Source organism: Panonychus citri, unplaced genomic scaffold, assembly GCF_014898815.1.
Source record: "Panonychus citri isolate SS breed McGregor unplaced genomic scaffold, ASM1489881v1 Contig00050, whole genome shotgun sequence".
NCBI classification, from domain to species: domain Eukaryota; kingdom Metazoa; phylum Arthropoda; class Arachnida; order Trombidiformes; family Tetranychidae; genus Panonychus; species Panonychus citri.
In genome coordinates this window covers 988,448-1,006,352 of record NW_026515455.1, presented here as the reverse complement: position 1 = coordinate 1,006,352, position 17,905 = coordinate 988,448, and the positions used below count along the sequence as shown (strand labels likewise).

Below are 17,905 nucleotides of genomic sequence, written 5' to 3'. Positions count from 1 at the left end.
TCAAAGTGACTTTGTTGCCAGAATCATTTAACTAATCAAAACAATAGATTTTCATTTTATCTGATAAGTTCAATATCAATTGATATTGTAACAATTGAATAGACTTTTGTTATTACAATTCTTGGTAGTGATCTTACAATTAACTTGATTTTCTAATAAATTTGAATCATCAAGTGATAATCAACAACTATTAATGTAATATCCAGTAATTAAATCACAAGTGATTATGAGGAAAAAATCACCAATCATTGTTTTCTATCAGCTAATTGTTACTAAATTTCATGAAATCCGATTAATTTTTTAGTCTAATCAATTGACATTCGGTTGTGATTAATCAAAGAGACCTTAATTGTAAGTCAATCTAATGATCACTCACACGATTGCTAATTATTATTGTAAAAATCTTAATTATCTTGTAATCACTTTAATTAGTCAGTTTAATGAGAACACAAAATATTTAAGATTCAACTGATTAAATTGAAATTGATAGTTACACTTAAATTGAAAGAGTAACAGTTAAATGAAACTTTTTTTTCACCGAAATGCTCAATTCAATGTTATCATTGATAAATAATTCTGATAATGATTAGTAACGACAATTTGATTATATAAGAAATTAAATTGTCCTCAAGATAAATGAATTTATATCAATACAAACGAAAGGTAAATTAAGAAAAAAAAATTCAAATTCGGAAATGAATCAGTTGATTGTATCAATTAGATGAACATTAATGATCAGGGTAACTTTTTTTTGTTCATTAATGATTTCGAAATGAGATAACAATCAATTGAACTGAATTAAATTAAAGATAAATTATGAATTACAATGATTAATTTAAACCATTTACTTGATGATTAGATTTCAGAGCTCAATCAACGATGGACATGACAAAGTTCACAATCAATGCGAAATGAAGTGAATCAAATCAAATCAAATGTTACAATGAATCAACAATTGAGAACTGAGAAAATATCAAAATGCTCAACCCTCCCACTCCCATTTTCAGCTCACTCAGGGTTGGACCTTGTCCACTAATCGACATGATCACCAACAATTTGATGACACACATCCAAGGACAATTAACTAATCAAGAAAGTAAAGAAACGTGAAATTATCTTAACAAGTTAATTATATATCCATTAATTATCATTATCATCAATACACTTTTCTTCAACCCTTTCATTTGATTCATTTGATTCATTTATAATCATTAATTGTAACTAATTAATATAATCATCATCATTAGCGAGAGGGACAACATGTCATATTGAATGTTAATTAATCAATTGATAAAATCGTTAATCAAACCTAATTAGCATTCATAAAGGATAAAAATGAATTTAAATTGTTAATCTTCAATCAAATTATCAAGTTAATCAGTTACAATTTACTTATCAGTTGATTAATTGAACATTAATCATTTCCAACGATGGAAAAGTTGATAAGTTTTAGTTGGAAATTATGACGATAGATGTCACAAGGTTTCTCTTTCCTTAGAATTTTTTTTTAATTGTAATCAATTAACGATTATAATTGTATTTATATGATGTTTCGAACAGTTTTTTCTCAATCATTTCGTATAAGATTAAAGTTCATTACCAAATTGATAGATTTCTCAGTTTCTTTCTCATCAAATGTCCATCGAAAGTTGAGTTCGATCATCAACACTTCGAAATTGTTAGGATTAGAATCGATCGAATCGAATTACGATTTCAATAACCCATTGGAACTTAATTAGTCTACTACTGTCATCGAAAAAACTGTAATTAACTTGATCTTTGTATCTCTTCATTTCCTGACTGTTATGATCAAAATTTCGGGTCATCACAATCAATCATTAATCTCATTTGACAATAAACAAAAATTGTCACCTCACCAAGTTTAACTCGATTAATCCAGTTAGATTTAAATTGTTGGAATGATCTATTATTATAATTATGGATTTACCATCAATCTTTATCAATAGTTAAATAGATGGACACAAGAAGAAAAAAGCTCGACCATAACTTAATTATCTAATCGATGACAAATTAACTTCCGCATAGAATCAGGTTCAATAATATCACTCAATCTTTTAGGAAGAGATCAGAACCAAAGACTCTCTAGAAATGATTATTGTTTAAATTGTAAGTTAATTGTCAACATTTGACCAGAAATCAAGAGTTAATCAGCTATCGCCCTCTTTTGATATCAACGTTAACTATTTTTTCACAATTTCTTCCAATATGATGAAATCTTTTCAAGATTGTCAAAGGAGATTCATGTTTGATCATAAACAATTAATCATCTGAAACTGAACGAAAATTTCATTCAATAATCAGAGTGGATTAGTTGGGAATTGTTTATTAACCTTTTCACAAGGAAGTGTATCAATTATTTTGATGAGCCTTCGTGAACCCAAAAATAGGGTATTCAAAGGTATTATAATGGAAACATTTTCGTCATCAACAGTTTTTTATCGTCATCAGCATGATAATGATGATATTTAAATCAAAATCATCAAGAATATTTGTCATAATCCTAACGAAGAAACAGAAAAATAAGATGAGAAAAAAATTCTCAACCAACAATTAGGTTAATATTGATTTTCCAATTTCCAACTAAATTGTATTATCAACATTATGGATAATAAAACCAACGGCTGGAAACTTTAAACAATAGTAACAATTAATTAATCGACGGTTAGGATTAAAAGTTATTTGTAACAATCAGTTAATCATATTTCTGATTAATTTACTATCTGTTTGTTAATCAATGTTTTGCTTTTTCCAACCAAATCAACAGTCTCTTCAATTAATACTTAAGGTGTTAATATTATCTTATGTCTGTATCTAACCAGATAATTATTATTATTGCAATTAAATTGTAGCCACAATTTCATCATGTTTGCGTGCAATTAGTTGATTAACTGGAATACATGAATATTTGTAACGATATATATTCATGATTGATTTGTGTTCAACTAATTGAGAACGGAAATGTTAACTAACCGTTAATGATAATGTTGATTGTAATTGATTAAAATGTCAACTCAAATGTAGGAAATACAATTAAGAAAAATATATAAACCTAATCCATAGGGAACTTTGAATATAAGATATAATAATCTTTCGAGAAGATTAAATCTTAAATTCATTATATTGGAAGAGACAGAAACAAATTAATCAATTGATAGAATCACAATCTCTCTCTCTCTCTCTCTCTCTCTCTCTCTCTCTCTCTCTCTATATTTACTATATTTATATTCAATTAAGATGATGAGATGATGAAAATGATGAAAATGATGAGGATGCTTAAGATGTGACACTTAAAATTGATTCCAATGTTTTTATAACTTTGATATTCATCATAATTCATATCAGTAATTTGGGTTGGGCTATAAAGTGACATTGTCTTTGGTTTTATCTTTCATATAATAATAATGCTCCAACGGATTAATTCATTAATTAAGATGATAATTTTATCCTAGAAAATAATTGCTTTTTCCATCAAAATTATGATAAACCAATTGATTATCTAATAATAATTATCAGTAATTAATTGAGTATCGTGTTTGTTTATTAATTGTATTTGAGCTGAAAGAGGAAAACAAAATTTATCTGATTAGTTAAATCATAACAATAATAACAATTGAAAGTTATTAATATAACTTTTTGTTTTCCCTTGATTGTATTAGTAAATCATTTGATTTGATTGATTGATAAATTAACAGTTATTATAATTATAACTGTAGTTATTCATGTCCATTGTTATTGTTATTATTATATTAGAAAAGGATTGAATCTTAATTGTTTCAATTGGGATTTCCTTGTTTATTTATTAATTTGAGCATCTCCACACCTTAATTAAGCAAACAATTAGCTAATCAGGATCACATGGATTGATCAATTGATTTGATCTAGTTTCGCATTTAGTAACAATGATCAAAGTAAATAAAGAGAAATTAGTAACAATTAAAATGAATCATTTGGAAAATAGGAAAAACCTTTAATCACAATTAACTATCTTTGTGATTGTTTCGCGTCAATCAAATTAACAACAATCGAAAGGTAATCAGAGATAATTAAGAAAAGGAGGTCAAGAACGGAAGATGTTAGATTTAGATTAGAATAACAATTTAAATCATATATATATATCGATATTTAATCATCATCACGAGTTTCATTAATCAACCAATTCTGTTAATCGGAAAAGATTATCAATAATTGTGGAAACAAAAAGTTGTAACAATTAAATTAATTTGCTTTTATTTGTGATCATAAGTTAGTTATCAAAAAGAAAGTTATTAATATTTTTTGTTTTCTTCATTCGTTGATTAATTTAGTTAATTAAGTTACAATTTTTGTTAGTAAATTTTCATCTCGTAGCAAATAAATAATGTTATTAATATGAAGATGATGATGAGGATGATGAGAGAGAGAATATAATTCTCAGAAGTTGAAGATGATGAAAAGGATGAGATGGGAAGAGAGAGAGAGAGAGAGTAACAATACATCTTCTGAGATTATCATCATTATCATGATTCTATCGGTTTTTTCTTTCGAGTTCCATATCTGCAGGATAATCTTCTGAAGGACGATAAGCAGAAAATTCTGATGGCGAAAAAAAAGTAGATTATGAACTATGAACTTTGAAAATTCTTGAAATAAAAAAGATGAGAAAAGGAAGAGGAATAAATTTCATCTTCTTCTCCTCGAAAAGGATTTTCCAGGCTAAAAGTATCCATCGAATTAGTGTTTAAATAATTAAGTAGATAATTCTGCAGATAAGGAAGGAAAGAAAAAGGAATCGAGAAGAATCAATCAAATTAATTATTTTAGAATAAAAATAAAAAAAAGAAAAAGGGGAAAAGGGTTTCGAATGCGAAAACATAATCGAAAGCGAGAATTTTCTGTTGTGTGTCGCCATCTAGAGAACAGAATAGTAACCATTGAATTTCGAATTTAAATTTTAGGTATGCTCGATTGCGATAAAAGGCACGAATACACATTTATGTATACATATCGATTTCTCTTTTAGCTATTCTTGTTTTTCCACCTTTCCATTGGACAAGCGATTGTGGACCCGCTTTGCGAAATTAATAATAATAATATAATTAACACATTGGATTAAGTTGATTGGTATTAGATTGATGAATCGATGAAATTTGGTTAAATTAGTTCATTAAGTCCTAAGTGATTAGTTAAATCGTCCGATTCGTTACTTATTTGGCCCAATAGTATACGAAAGATACTCGACACACCAATCGGTAACATTGAACTGATGTGTACAACACCAGGAGAAAGTGTTCGCATTCCGTGTGACCTTAGCACACATTTCACAAAGGTCACGTAGATCACTTCCGGGATAACATTCACGTCGAAGGTCATCCGATGATAATTTACCAGCAGGTCCATTGGGTCCATTTGAATCTGAACCTTTGGTCGATGGAACCGGATTCGAATGAGCTAATTGTAATTCACTAAAGATGATTAAAAATACCATGGACACAATTAACATCACAAATGATATCCTATTGGTTGAATGGTTATAACTGTGCTGTTGATTGTTATGATGATGATGATGATGATTTGGTTGTTGATTAGGTTGATGGTGGTTCAAGTTATAATAACTTGATGTTAAAATATAAAATAAACTTTGTTCATGAGAGATCATGATGAAGATGATTAATTATTCAGCTGAAATAATGATTTTATGCAAAAACTGTTCTCAATTAGTTGATTATTTTCAAGAGAATAGAACTTTTTTTTCTAAAAAATAATATTCTTCTTGTTCGAGTTTTTTAGCTCGTTCTTTCGTTGAACAATTGATTCTATTTTCGAAGAGATAGAAAGAGAGTGAAAGATTGATTCGTAGATTGGATCGTACAGATACAAAGAAAGAGATAGACAGAGAAAATATCGAATTTGAAATTATTAGAACAAAAAAAGAAACTAATAACTAATAACAATTCAAATTGTGATCGTCAGCAAGTAAAGTGAATTGTAAAAGTTTTTTTATATTCATGATGAATGAACACAAGTTGTAGCATTTATATACCAGGAAGGGCGCTACTATCTATCAGAACTCCCACTTTCATGGATGAAGATGAGAGAGAAGAAAGAGAAAGAGAAAGAGATTAGTGAAGAGACTCTCTTACTCTCTCTCTCTCTCTTTCTTACAAGTTCTTCTTTCTAATATTTTCCACCTTTGATCATCGTTTTTATCCTCTTTCTTTTTCACTTTCACTCTTACCATTTCATTTTTACTCACCTTTGTATCTCTTTCTATTCTCTCTCTCTCTCTCTCTCTCTCTCTCTCTCTCTCTCTTCTACTTATTTGTCTTCAATCAACAGTTAGCGTTCTGCAGAGGGAGCATTCATTTTACTCTTTTCTTTGGCATGTTCATGATAGAAACTCATGTAAACACATTGATCATCTAACCTCCTATTTCAACGTTACACTTTTTTGGTGAAAAAACAGCAACATTTTTCCCCGAACAATTTTCCCGATCAAAACAATAAATAGTAACAAAAATACAACAGAAAGCCAACAATTAGCATAGCAATTTATTAATATCACTATGAAATTAGAAGAAAACTTTTTTTGTTGTTGTTCAAATTTAGAAAAATTCGTAACTGAACTTCCCCTTGAACACCACACCTTTTCTCACCATCAACATTTGCCCTTCAAGTCTAATTCGAGTATTTCTCATTCATGGAAGCTTCAATTCATCAATCTATCTAAATTAATCAGAATCAGTCTGAACTTTTATTTTTCTTCTTCTTCTAGTACTACTTTTTTATTGATTGATGAAGGATAAGTTCGTACAAAAAATAAATAAATAAAAATATAATTAGTTGATAAAAACCAACGCGAACGTCATGAAGATGATGAAAAAAAGCATAAAAAGCAATAATATTAATCAACTCGATGAATTAAATTAAAGATCCTTGTTGTTGATTCATTAATTTATATTAATGACTGATGATCAATCGATAACAATTGTAACTCTATCGGCTTAGTTTTTCCCAATCTTCCAGGTCAACAAATAATTAGATTCAATGTCCATCAACTGTCCACCTTGATAGTTACATAATCCAAACCAAATTTCAACTACAATTAAGTTAACAATCAAAGCTACAAGTTTATGGAAAAGGAAATAGACAAATATTAATAAAATTCCGAGTTTCAGTTCTTAGAAAAACTTTTTATATTGTCACCATGATAATGAATCATATCATTGATGAGTCGATGATTATGACGATAATGATGATGAACAAGATGATATCTCTCTCTATCTTTAGCTATTTATAATCACCATCTAGACAACATGAATTTACCAAATGATCAAAACCTAAGGATTGGTTGTACTTTGATTCCTTTGCATGTACAAAATTCATCAATATTAATACTTATATTTTTATCACCGAAAAAAGTAGCTAATCAATCAGATTATCGATCGTTCAATTAATCAGATTAAATTGGTACAAGAAATTAGTCCCAAATCCACCATTAGATCAAGTTCATCGATCGGACACCTGACTTGTTCAGCTTCCCCAGTGATTACCACTTCTAACCACCATTCAAAGTTTACTCACTTAGCTCTTCCTATTTCATCATCATGCTTATCCTCATGCTCATCTTCATCTTCATCTTCATCTTTATCTTCATCCTTTTCAAGACCAATCCGTTATAACTTATATTACTATTATACTTTATTATTACAAAGGTAACCAACCTCAAGTATAAGGTTCAACTTAACCTGAAACTGATTGTATTAGTTTCCGTTTTCAGCAAGACAAGCCCTTCAGACAACGGTACTTTTTTTCATGATACATGATAATATATTCAATTCATGAATGATGATGATGATGATTAGCATCATCTAAGGCGTGATGATGATTAGAAGAAGTAAAAATAAAAGTTAATCATTTACCTTTGGGCAACAATCAAGGTAACGGGAGTTTTATTTTGTTGATTGTGTTTGTTTCTAAAAAATTAAACTTCATCTATTACTTTTGTTCATTTCCTATGGGAGGCAACAGGTTATTTACAGTTACTTTACCTGGAAAGGAAAATATTTGACTTGAATAACAATAACCTAGGATAACCTTTGAATTTGCTAACGGGATTCTGACCGGAACTCAGTTCAGTTTGGTTTACCTTTTCAATCAAATAATCAATCATCATCAGCACGATGTTGATGGTCAACTTATTTTCTGCTGCTTTTGTTTAAATAGTTATTTTATTCAATCATTTCCTGGTTTTCATTTTTCTTGCTGTTAATTTGATGTTAATTTTAATCATAAACTTGCAACTTTCAATCTCAACCTTTACAAACAATTAACAGTCAACACAACAATCAACAAACCAGTAACAATTAAGAAAAACAATATAATCAAACAATCATGAAAGTTAACAAATTGTTACCAACTCAACAAGTCAATTGTTTATTTAAAATCAACTAATACCCAATAGAAAACAATAAACTTGATTGTTGATAAGAGAGAGAAAGATGTAAATTAATTGATTATCAGTTTTTAATCATGATTGACCTTCAATACACACAAACGGTAATGATAATATGTAAATTGCATAACCCAGAAAACACGTGTAATTATCATGGTTAATACATTTTGTTTATCATATTATTCAGTTGATTGAAATGTTTCAGTTCCCATTGAATGTAGTCCATGAATCGCCAGAGCCCCTGAAGACAATTGTGACAATAAATCATCAATAATGATCAATAATTTAACCAGAGTTAATGGTTTAATAAACCAAAGAAAGAGAGAGAGAGAAATTTTTATAAAGAAATTTTTTTCTCCATGTAAATTATCATGATGAATAATTCTGGTTTACTGAACATGACGATGACATAACTGGTAAATATATGTGAAAATTGTGTAATAAATAAGGAAATTGGTTCTATTGGTTTGTTATATTTATCATCTTCCAACAGGTAGCATGATGATATCCTCAGGTAAATTATAATATATCTCATTTAGTTGACAACCGTTTCTAACTTTTAATTATCTTTAATTAACTTGTTCATCCTTGTCTCTTTTTTACTTGACTCTTTAAATACCTTTGAATAAACAACCCACTTATGATGATGAGCTCAACAGCTGATTATCATGTTGTCATTTACAATAATTAATATCATCATTTAGATTAATCAAAAACAAAGTTTTCTCTCATTGTTATGTTACCTGTTCCATGATAATCACCAAATTTCAGGATTAGAAGATGAAAGCAAAACTTTTCCAGTAAATCAATTGGTGACTTTTAAAGTATTCATACTTACATTCATTTAGTATCATCTTACAAATTGATTCAATCAACGAGAATCAATAGTAAGTGAGTGAGAGAGAGAGAGAGAGAGAGTCATCATCATCAATGAATTTTCAGGATTTCCCACTGAACTTTTCACAGGGAAAGTTATATTTTCATTTATCGAATTTGTAAAAAGAAAACTTTTCTCTCTCTCTCTGAATTTGTTAATCTCTTAATCAATTGTTTTCGTTTCGTTATTATTTTAATTTTCATCATTTAATGATGAATGATATCAATTGATTATCACTAATGATCGATAACAATTAAGAGTATTAAGTTAATTGGAAAACACGTTAAAACATAGATCACGATTTCGTTTGATGATAACAACTTTTCATCGAGATTAATTAGCTAAATTGTTCATCTACGAACTTTGTTTTCTTGTTAATTTCTCACATTTTAAATTACCTGATATCAGTTAACCTTATTATTATGGAATCTTAATCAATTTTGATGTTAATTGTTGATTAATTTTGATTGATTGGTTTACGTGACTTTGATTTCATTTCACCATTGAACCTTTTTGAAAAAACCACATAGGATTACAATCAAAGTGTCAACAACAATCAGGAGACGTTTTCAATCAGTTGATAAAGATAATCATCTCCATCTAATAGTAATCAAAAAAATTGATTAATCAACTTTCCTTTGATTGTTGGGGTCAAAGGTATTATTTCATAGCTTATATGAGCGGTTAACGATTAGTTAATCACTAACAATTATGTAATAATTATAATATTAGATCAGTAAGTGAGAATGAGAGTTGATAATTAAGTTTCGTCATCGTAAACAATTAACTCAATTAACTAACGACTTTTTTTTTACTTTTTTCTCATTCATCAGATTGTTGCTGTCTGATTGTACATGTATTTGATTTGCAATCAACTAATTGTTTAAACACTCAGACAATGTAAAGGTAAAGACAGTAAACAATTGACTGATTGATGAATCAGATTGTTGTTTAAATTACATTGTAATAACAGAAATGTAAATTCAACAATCAATCAACTTTAGTGCAATTTAATTTTCCATTGCAATCGACAAAGTTAATAGCAATTAAACAATCAGTTGGTAACAAGTTTCATTGTTAATCTGCAAAGATTACAGGTAAAGATAATTGAGTTAATTTAACCAGAGAGAGAGAACCCAAATTTTTCCTGGTTAACCCAAATTACCTGATGATTAAACTAATTGGGGCTAATAAAGACTTGATCAGATAAATAAATTGTGTTCATAATTAATCAACAATTAGCTCAATTATAGACTTTCAAATGCATTTACATTTAGATTTGTGAAAGGAAAACAAAAAGATGATGTTACTTATAAACTCATTGGTTACCATTGGTTTTTTAATTGTTACAAGTGATTTAATTAAGTTGTATCAAGGTGAAGATTCAGTTGATCATTTAAACTCTCATTTTTCAATCAATTGTGATTTCGTTTCATGCCCGGTGATTGAAATTTGCTTGGAACCTCAGCAAGAGATTGTCCAAGGAATCAGGATTGGTGGTTGTTGTCCTGGTTGTGTTTACATCTCAGGTGAATTGTCATGATTATAGTTATCAAAAGTTGTTGACCAATGTCCATTTCCATAGGTGTCAATGAAACTTGTGGTACATATGAAACTCGGTGTAAACATGGATTAACCTGTGACCAGGAATTAGGCCATTGTGTTAGAGGAGAGGCCACTTCAAAGTGTATTAGAAAACAGGAGAGATTGAAATCTTTGAATGGAAAAAAATTCTGTTCCAATCGTGGAGGTTATATGATATTTCATTGATAATTCAGTTTGTCATCATAATCATCATGTAGATTTCATCATGATTTTTTTTCTGTTCGATTCTCTCTTTGAATAATAAAGGTAACTTGGTTTCAACTGGATTCCAATTAGATACAAGTCAACATGAGCCCGACTGTAATCAGGTAACTGGACAATACAAAGCTAAACAATGTAAATCAGCAAAGTAAGTGACCATTGATTAGATTTCATCATTAATATCCAAGAGAACTGGTTAATTATCAATATTCACAGTTACGATTATTGAATGTGAACCAATTGAGTGCAAAATTGAATTAAATCATATGTACTTAGCATGAATTCAATGACGTAAACAGATTTACAAACAATCACATAATAATTATAATTACTTGAAGTAATTCAATGAAATAATTGATTGTGTTTATTTGTTTTCTTACTACAATGATCAAAATTCAATTGCAATCAATCAATTGATAGATATGAATCCAAATTACAACAACAACAACAAATTAAAATTCCAGTTAATTGGTAAAGTTATCAAACCTATTGTCAGGTTGAGAGTAATTAACAAGTTTACCTCAACAATTAACCAAGATTAAAGGTTAATTAAGGATCAAAATATCAACAGATATTCACACATGATATATATGAGAAACTAATCGGATTTTATTAGATTAGATTAGTTAATCAGTTAGTCTTGAAATCTTCATATTCTGATATTCTATCACTGATTGTCACTTTCAACGAGATAATTAGAGTTGAGACTCAATGAGACGAGAAAATGAAAGTCGTAAACTTACAATGAAAATTTAATTACCAGTTGATCAATTTAATTGTGACTTGGATCAAAATGATCATGGTTAACTGATTGTTACATTGGTAATCATTAAATTGATCCTTTTCCTTTGAACATTAAGATCTCATTGGTAAATTTGCTGTTAATCTGTTAGTCTCTTTATGGTGAATTCGTGTGTACATTAAAGCTGAAGAGAAAAAAATATTAATTTGAAGATTTATTAATTAATCCACTCATCAATAAGTGATGAGAACTTTGAACATATTAATAGATGTTAATTACTAATTGAAGTTGATGAATGTGGTTAAGATCAACAATTGAAATTAAAGGGAAAAATTAAGAAATGAAAATGAAATTAACTCTGATGTACTTGCGACAGAGACGAGATTAAGATTAGAGATATTGGATTAACCGAGTTTGATTATACAATCAGAACAATTAACTAATCATGATTGAACTGAAAACCTATTGATTTACATCAAGGGAGAGAAATTGAAATTTTTGATAACAATTTATTTGTATAATCCTCAACGAATTACCTTAATTGTTACCAAAGTTAATTGTATTAATAAGTATTGTTATCAATTAATCACTTTAAGTTTTAATCAATTTTTGAGTGGATTAGTTAAATTGTTGTAAACAATTTAACCCTGAATATGAAAAAAAAACAAAATATCAAAGATTAATATTATTTATCAGTTATGATTAAAGTTGATTAACAATCAATCGGTTAGATTAATAGATTACAATTAACTAATTACTTTTTTTAATATTATTTTTCAAGGTTAAGATTATTTTTATAATCAGTTGAATTTTGATCAATAGATTAAGAAAATGATTGTTTCGGCCAAGATTTAACTGATTAATTACTGAATTTAGACAAAAGGTAAACAAGATAATCAAGTAATTACATTGATCATTGATAATCATCAAGTTAACGGTGTTAATCAATGATTGGAATCTTTTTACTAATCAATATAATGATATTTAGATTAGCAAAGTAATTTGAATTTGAATTTCAATTGATTGTATTCAACTAATAGAAAATAATTAATATCAATCAATCTCAATGTTGATCAATTGTTCAATTGTTTGACTCATATTGAAATCTCTAAGGGGGGTAACGATGAAAATGATGATGATGATAAATTATGAAGAGGAAGATGAGAAGTAAATAGTTCGAGGGTCAATCATATCCGTTTTCTGATTAATTGAATACCTTAGCAACATCGTAACTTGTTCAGTTTTTCAAAGTACTGAACTCAGACTCCATGATAATCACCATGAGATTAAGTTTAGAATGAAAAATAAGAAGAGAAAGTTTTTTTTCTCTTTTTCAGTTTTCAATCGAAAATGAAATTTCATGTTGACAATTTAATACTTTACACCGATAATTAGATATACAATTAGATTAGTTACAATTCAGGTGAACTGATTTTCTGAGCGATTTTCTCCTCTCGGAATTTAATTGCTGCAGGATCCCATTTGTAGGTGTTGAGTCCAAGCCATAGGGATAAAATATAAGGATAAAACATTAGCCCAGCGACGACAAGGTGAGCAGTTCCTGGGGCAGTTTGAATGGTCAGTTGAAATAGGAATGAGTAAAGTAGAGTGATGAATAAGGGAACCAAACCTTCAATACATGCCAGTAATGAGAAAATTTGTCCAGACTCATTTTTCTCGATAATTCGAGATACGATTGACCTTTTAACAATAAGAAGTAGGCCGGAAAACACACCGAGTACACTGGAAACGTAGTAAGCGTAAGGTTCAAGAATACCGCCTCGAAATGACAGAGAGAGAATCATAGAGACTGAGCCCATGATACAAAGAGTAGAATCGAAGACGAGATTTTTTCGAGCCAATAAAACGGGTATTATTGTATTGGCCAGTGCTGGAATTATGGTCAAAAGAGCGTAATTATAAGAGTAATAAGGTGAACTCCAATGGTAAACTTTCTGCGCAAATTGAAGGCCAATTATGGATTCACTTAAATAGCCCATAAAGGCCACTGTCATGCCGAAAGTTAAATGAAGTAAAACTGTCCGACGTTTGTGAGGTCTTTGGCGAAAAACGGCCTTTATCATGCTCGTTATTGTCGATATACGGAAAACCTCAGTCAATACCAATAGAAAGTGTTTAGTTTTATGATCTTTAACATTTGGGTCGGACGATTTTATCGAATCTTCAACTATCGCTATACTTTTACTGTCAACTTTTTCTTCGTCATATCCAAGGTCAGCATCGTATAAGAAGATGAGAACCCAAGTAAAAGCGGCTACATTAAACACAAGTGAGGTCAAAAAGACGAGGTAATAGTTTCGATACTGTTCAGTTCCAAATATTGAATCGACTGTGAGTAGTTTACCACCAAGAGCAGTCGATGTTAATGAAGCTGAATTCGAGGTAAATAATAGAAATAATTAGAGAAAAAAAAGAAACAGAAAATCGTATATTATAGTTTACCTAGTGAGAGAAACATTTCCAGAACAGCGAATCGAGCAACTCGATGCTTGGGATGAGTTCGTCGACTTACATAAGCATATGATCCCGTTAGAACTGTGTTCATACCGCCACTGAAAAAAGTAACAGATTTCCAAAGTATATGGTAAATGTCTTGATTCAGAAAAGAGAAGAGATTCAAACGAATGATATTCTGTTGGTCACAATTAACTCGACAATTAAAAAGTTTACTCACTTGCTTGGAAATAATAAACATTCAATATATCAATCATTTCGCATAGGAAACCACCTAATGCCGGGCCAGCAAGTAGATACTTCAAATGACCAGGATATTTATCAATCCAACAGCCGATCAGTAATGTAATGATTATCCCAATTGGTGTTGTGATCATTGTATCATAATTATTAAAGTTTGTTTGGAAAACGTAAACTTTATTTTTAATTGTATCAAATTCGGGTCCTAATTGTTCAAGTTGTAGACACTTTGATGGATCTAATTTAATTTCATTGATACAGTATTTATCTTGGATCAATTGATTACGACAAACATTTGGGATTCTGTTTGCAAATAAATATAAACATATGAACACATCTAATCGTAACAATTTAAAACATTTAACTAATTTAGTTAATTTAGATTGAGAGGTTGATTTTGTCTCCATGTTATTGTTATTATCGTATTGATTTTTTTCAATGTATTGATATATTGGGTTTGCTTGTTGTTGGTTAAAGTTAATTAGTTGATAACCTTAAATCAAATGAAGTCAATCTAATTTCACCTCAAACAATTTATAACTTTGATAATCAACAATTTATATATTGTGATTATATTGATAACCTCATCTAATCAGGTACAAAGTAATTTATAATTATTGTCAGCGGATGGAACCCTAGAAACTTAATATGATTACTTTTAATTGTTTGTAATAATATTGATTAATTGCCGACGATTATAAGTAAATCAATGTCTATTTGATCACAATTAAGTGTATATTAAATATTGATGTTGAACAATTAATATTTAATGGTTAACATGTGAAAGACAACATTGATTTTTATTTGAAAAATCAAATTAGATTTACAATTAGTCCTGATGATGATGATTATATCAGAGTAACAATTAAATACTGATTAGTTTAAATTATCAAATTCACCCTGAGTAATTATGTAATTATGGTTTTAAATCCGGTTCCTGACTAGTTAATTGTTGATGAGATTGAACCAAAAACCATTTCAAGATGTTAATATTAACCGAATCATTTAAATTGTTATGTCTTAATTGTTAAATGTTTTGGGTAATTGTGTTAAAATGATTAGGTAATTAAGAGGAAAAACAATTCAATACAATAATCAAGATGAAAGATGAATGAATAAATTGCCAGTAATTAGATACTTATAACCAATAGTTTGATTGATTACTCTTAATTTGTTTTTCTTTATTGATTTAATTGTTGCTGATATACCGATAGGATTATAATCAATTATGTTTAATCACTAATGTAGTTTACATCAACTTACATTAAATTGATTTACAATTAGTGTAACCTCCAAATCGCATGTGAAGATTATAATTATCACCATTATCTAATTATTAAACATTTTAATTAATCAATCAACTTTTCCTTTGGTTGTGATTAGTTGTAATTGTGTCAATCCTGATTCTGGTGAAAAAATTTTCGGCAAATCTCAGTCCACTTATCAGTCCAATATGACCTGTTCGTGTTCCGTATCGTTAACTCAATTAACGAAAATGTCATCAATTAATCAGCTTGATTATCAATCAAATATTCATCAACATTGTTCAGATAACGGTAACTTTGCCTCTCTCCAATGTTATCATCAACTTTGCTATTGTTCAGATCCATTAACAGGTAAACCAAAGTCACCGATGGTTCTTAAAGATGCAATTTCAATTCTTGATTGTTGTAAGTATTATTGGTAACAATTTAATCAATCAACTCGAATTGTAATTGATGAAACAAAACACAATTCTCAGCATCATCTTAACCATATATGTAATAGTTGATTAAAATTGAACAAAGTTAATCATCTTCAAGTTAAAATCTAAACAAGAAAAAGATAATAACGAATTAATAAATTATCATTAGTTATCGAGCTATTCAATTAATTTCCAATCAATGATCAACTGTTTAATTGTTGTTTTCGTTGTCATTTTTCATGTTAAATATTAACACGTTTACAGATTATGATACTTACCAACGACAGGTAGAAGTTAATTGCGACGAGAAGGTTGAATATACCGATGACGATGGTAATAAGCGACTTCGAGACCTTTGTTATTGTATTGACCATGATAGTGGACAAAAATGGCGGATGAGAAAAGCCGATCTTAAAGTTTGCTGTAAGTACAATAATTGGATAACTATTGATCAATAGGAAGATATTGATGGTTGATTAGTGGCAATGATTTAACATCCCGTTGATACATATTATTATATAACCATCGTCATTAAAGTGAAGACAATTTAGTTAACGATTAAATTTGTTTACATTGGTTGATCTGATTGGTTATAGTATTTAACATCTTCCAGCATAGTCGTTAATTTATCTCATAATCATCTCAACAATTATCTTTTAATTACCTCCTGAATGGATGTTTACTCTTGATGGTATCAATTCTTATTCCAATCAATATTAATGATCAACTTTTTTTTATATTCCTGATGAAATTAACGGACTTTTTTGTTTCGTCTTTGGCTTGATTAATATGTTGATGGTTCGGAAATTGGTTCGGTACAACAATTAAGTTGATTTCATTGAGTCACAGAATTTAATTGGCGCTGATTATAGTAAACCATGTGAACGAAAGCTTCAACCTTTAGCCAATTTAACTCAATTTTTCCAGCGAAAAGGTATCGATGTTATCGGGTTAAGTTCAGTTCAATGTGACCTTGATGGTAACTATTATTATCGGCAATGTACTGACACTGAATGTTCATGTGTAAACACCAACGGTGATGGGACAGGTAATTATCGTATCGACAGGTATGGAAACGATGATCGTAACATGAGGTGTGACTGCGCCATTCAAGAGTACGAGATTACAACTCTGGGTAAACCATATGATAAATTACTTTGTGACCTTTACGGTAACTTTAAGGCCAATCAATGTTTCGAGGCTGGACTAAGGTGTTTCTGTGTCGATTCCAATGGTAATCGTATATCCGATGTAATCTCATCTAACTTAATCCCCTCTGGATTAAGTATAAGTGAAATTTGTTCAACCATGAGAACAATTTTAGAGATTGATCAAGACGATGATGATCAATTAATTTGGCAAAATTATAATTATCAAGCTTGTTAAACAGTCCATACTTTTGCTATTAAAAAAAAAGGTAAATTATGATCAGTCAAAAAAAACTGTTGTATCTTCATTGACGGTTAGTCAAATACATTTTTCAAGTGAATAATTAGTGTGAACAATTAGTTGCGAGTGTGAATGAATTAAGTTACAAAAAAGAAGATACAAAATCAATGAGCATCATGAATATTGAAAAAGAAGGCAAAAAATCAGATTAGTTGCAATTCTCAGCTCAAATCTACTGTT

General features: G+C 29.2%; 2 protein-coding genes and 1 long non-coding RNA gene across 3 annotated transcripts; 1 reads left to right on the top strand and 2 right to left on the bottom strand.

Annotated features, from left to right (window-relative positions):
• Positions 1-10,583: 10,583 nt before the first annotated feature.
• LOC128385757 (uncharacterized) lies at positions 10,584-17,671 on the top strand. Its single transcript, XM_053344666.1, has 6 exons — positions 10,584-10,858; positions 10,915-11,079; positions 11,181-11,283; positions 15,976-16,262; positions 16,541-16,699; positions 17,106-17,671. The coding sequence occupies exons 1-6, from the start codon at positions 10,630-10,632 to the stop codon at positions 17,660-17,662; spliced, it is 1,500 nt and encodes a 499-aa protein (XP_053200641.1). The 5' UTR covers positions 10,584-10,629; the 3' UTR covers positions 17,663-17,671.
• On the bottom strand, positions 12,728-15,489 carry LOC128385754 (proton-coupled folate transporter-like). The gene is made up of 3 exons (XM_053344664.1): positions 14,573-15,489; positions 14,341-14,490; positions 12,728-14,269 (listed from the first exon to the last, which is right to left on the bottom strand). Exons 1-3 carry the CDS (start codon positions 14,997-14,999, stop codon positions 13,290-13,292), a joined length of 1,557 nt encoding a protein of 518 aa, XP_053200639.1. The 5' UTR covers positions 15,000-15,489; the 3' UTR covers positions 12,728-13,289.
• Positions 16,261-17,110, bottom strand: LOC128385763 (uncharacterized). Its single transcript, XR_008324826.1, has 3 exons — positions 16,941-17,110; positions 16,555-16,720; positions 16,261-16,401 (listed from the first exon to the last, which is right to left on the bottom strand). It is a non-coding gene; the product is annotated as an uncharacterized LOC128385763 (long non-coding RNA).
• Positions 17,672-17,905: the final 234 nt, after the last annotated feature.

Bases quoted from the DNA above. Each gene is read 5' to 3' on its own strand.
- LOC128385754 (XM_053344664.1), bottom strand. From the start codon at position 14,999: ATGGAGACAAAATCAACCTCTCAATCTAAATTAACTAAATTAGTTAAA. The intron at 14,491-14,572 runs GTGAGTAAACTT...TTCTGAATCAAG, and splicing joins TGTTTATTATTTCCAAGCAA to ACATTTACCATATACTTTGG. The intron at 14,270-14,340 runs GTAAACTATAAT...CCTCGAATTCAG, and splicing joins GGAAATGTTTCTCTCACTAG to CTTCATTAACATCGACTGCT.
- LOC128385757 (XM_053344666.1), top strand. From the start codon at position 10,630: ATGATGTTACTTATAAACTCATTGGTTACCATTGGTTTTTTAATTGTT. The intron at 11,080-11,180 runs GTTATATGATAT...TGAATAATAAAG, and splicing joins ATTCTGTTCCAATCGTGGAG to GTAACTTGGTTTCAACTGGA. The intron at 16,263-16,540 runs GTAAGTATTATT...ACACGTTTACAG, and splicing joins AATTTCAATTCTTGATTGTT to ATTATGATACTTACCAACGA.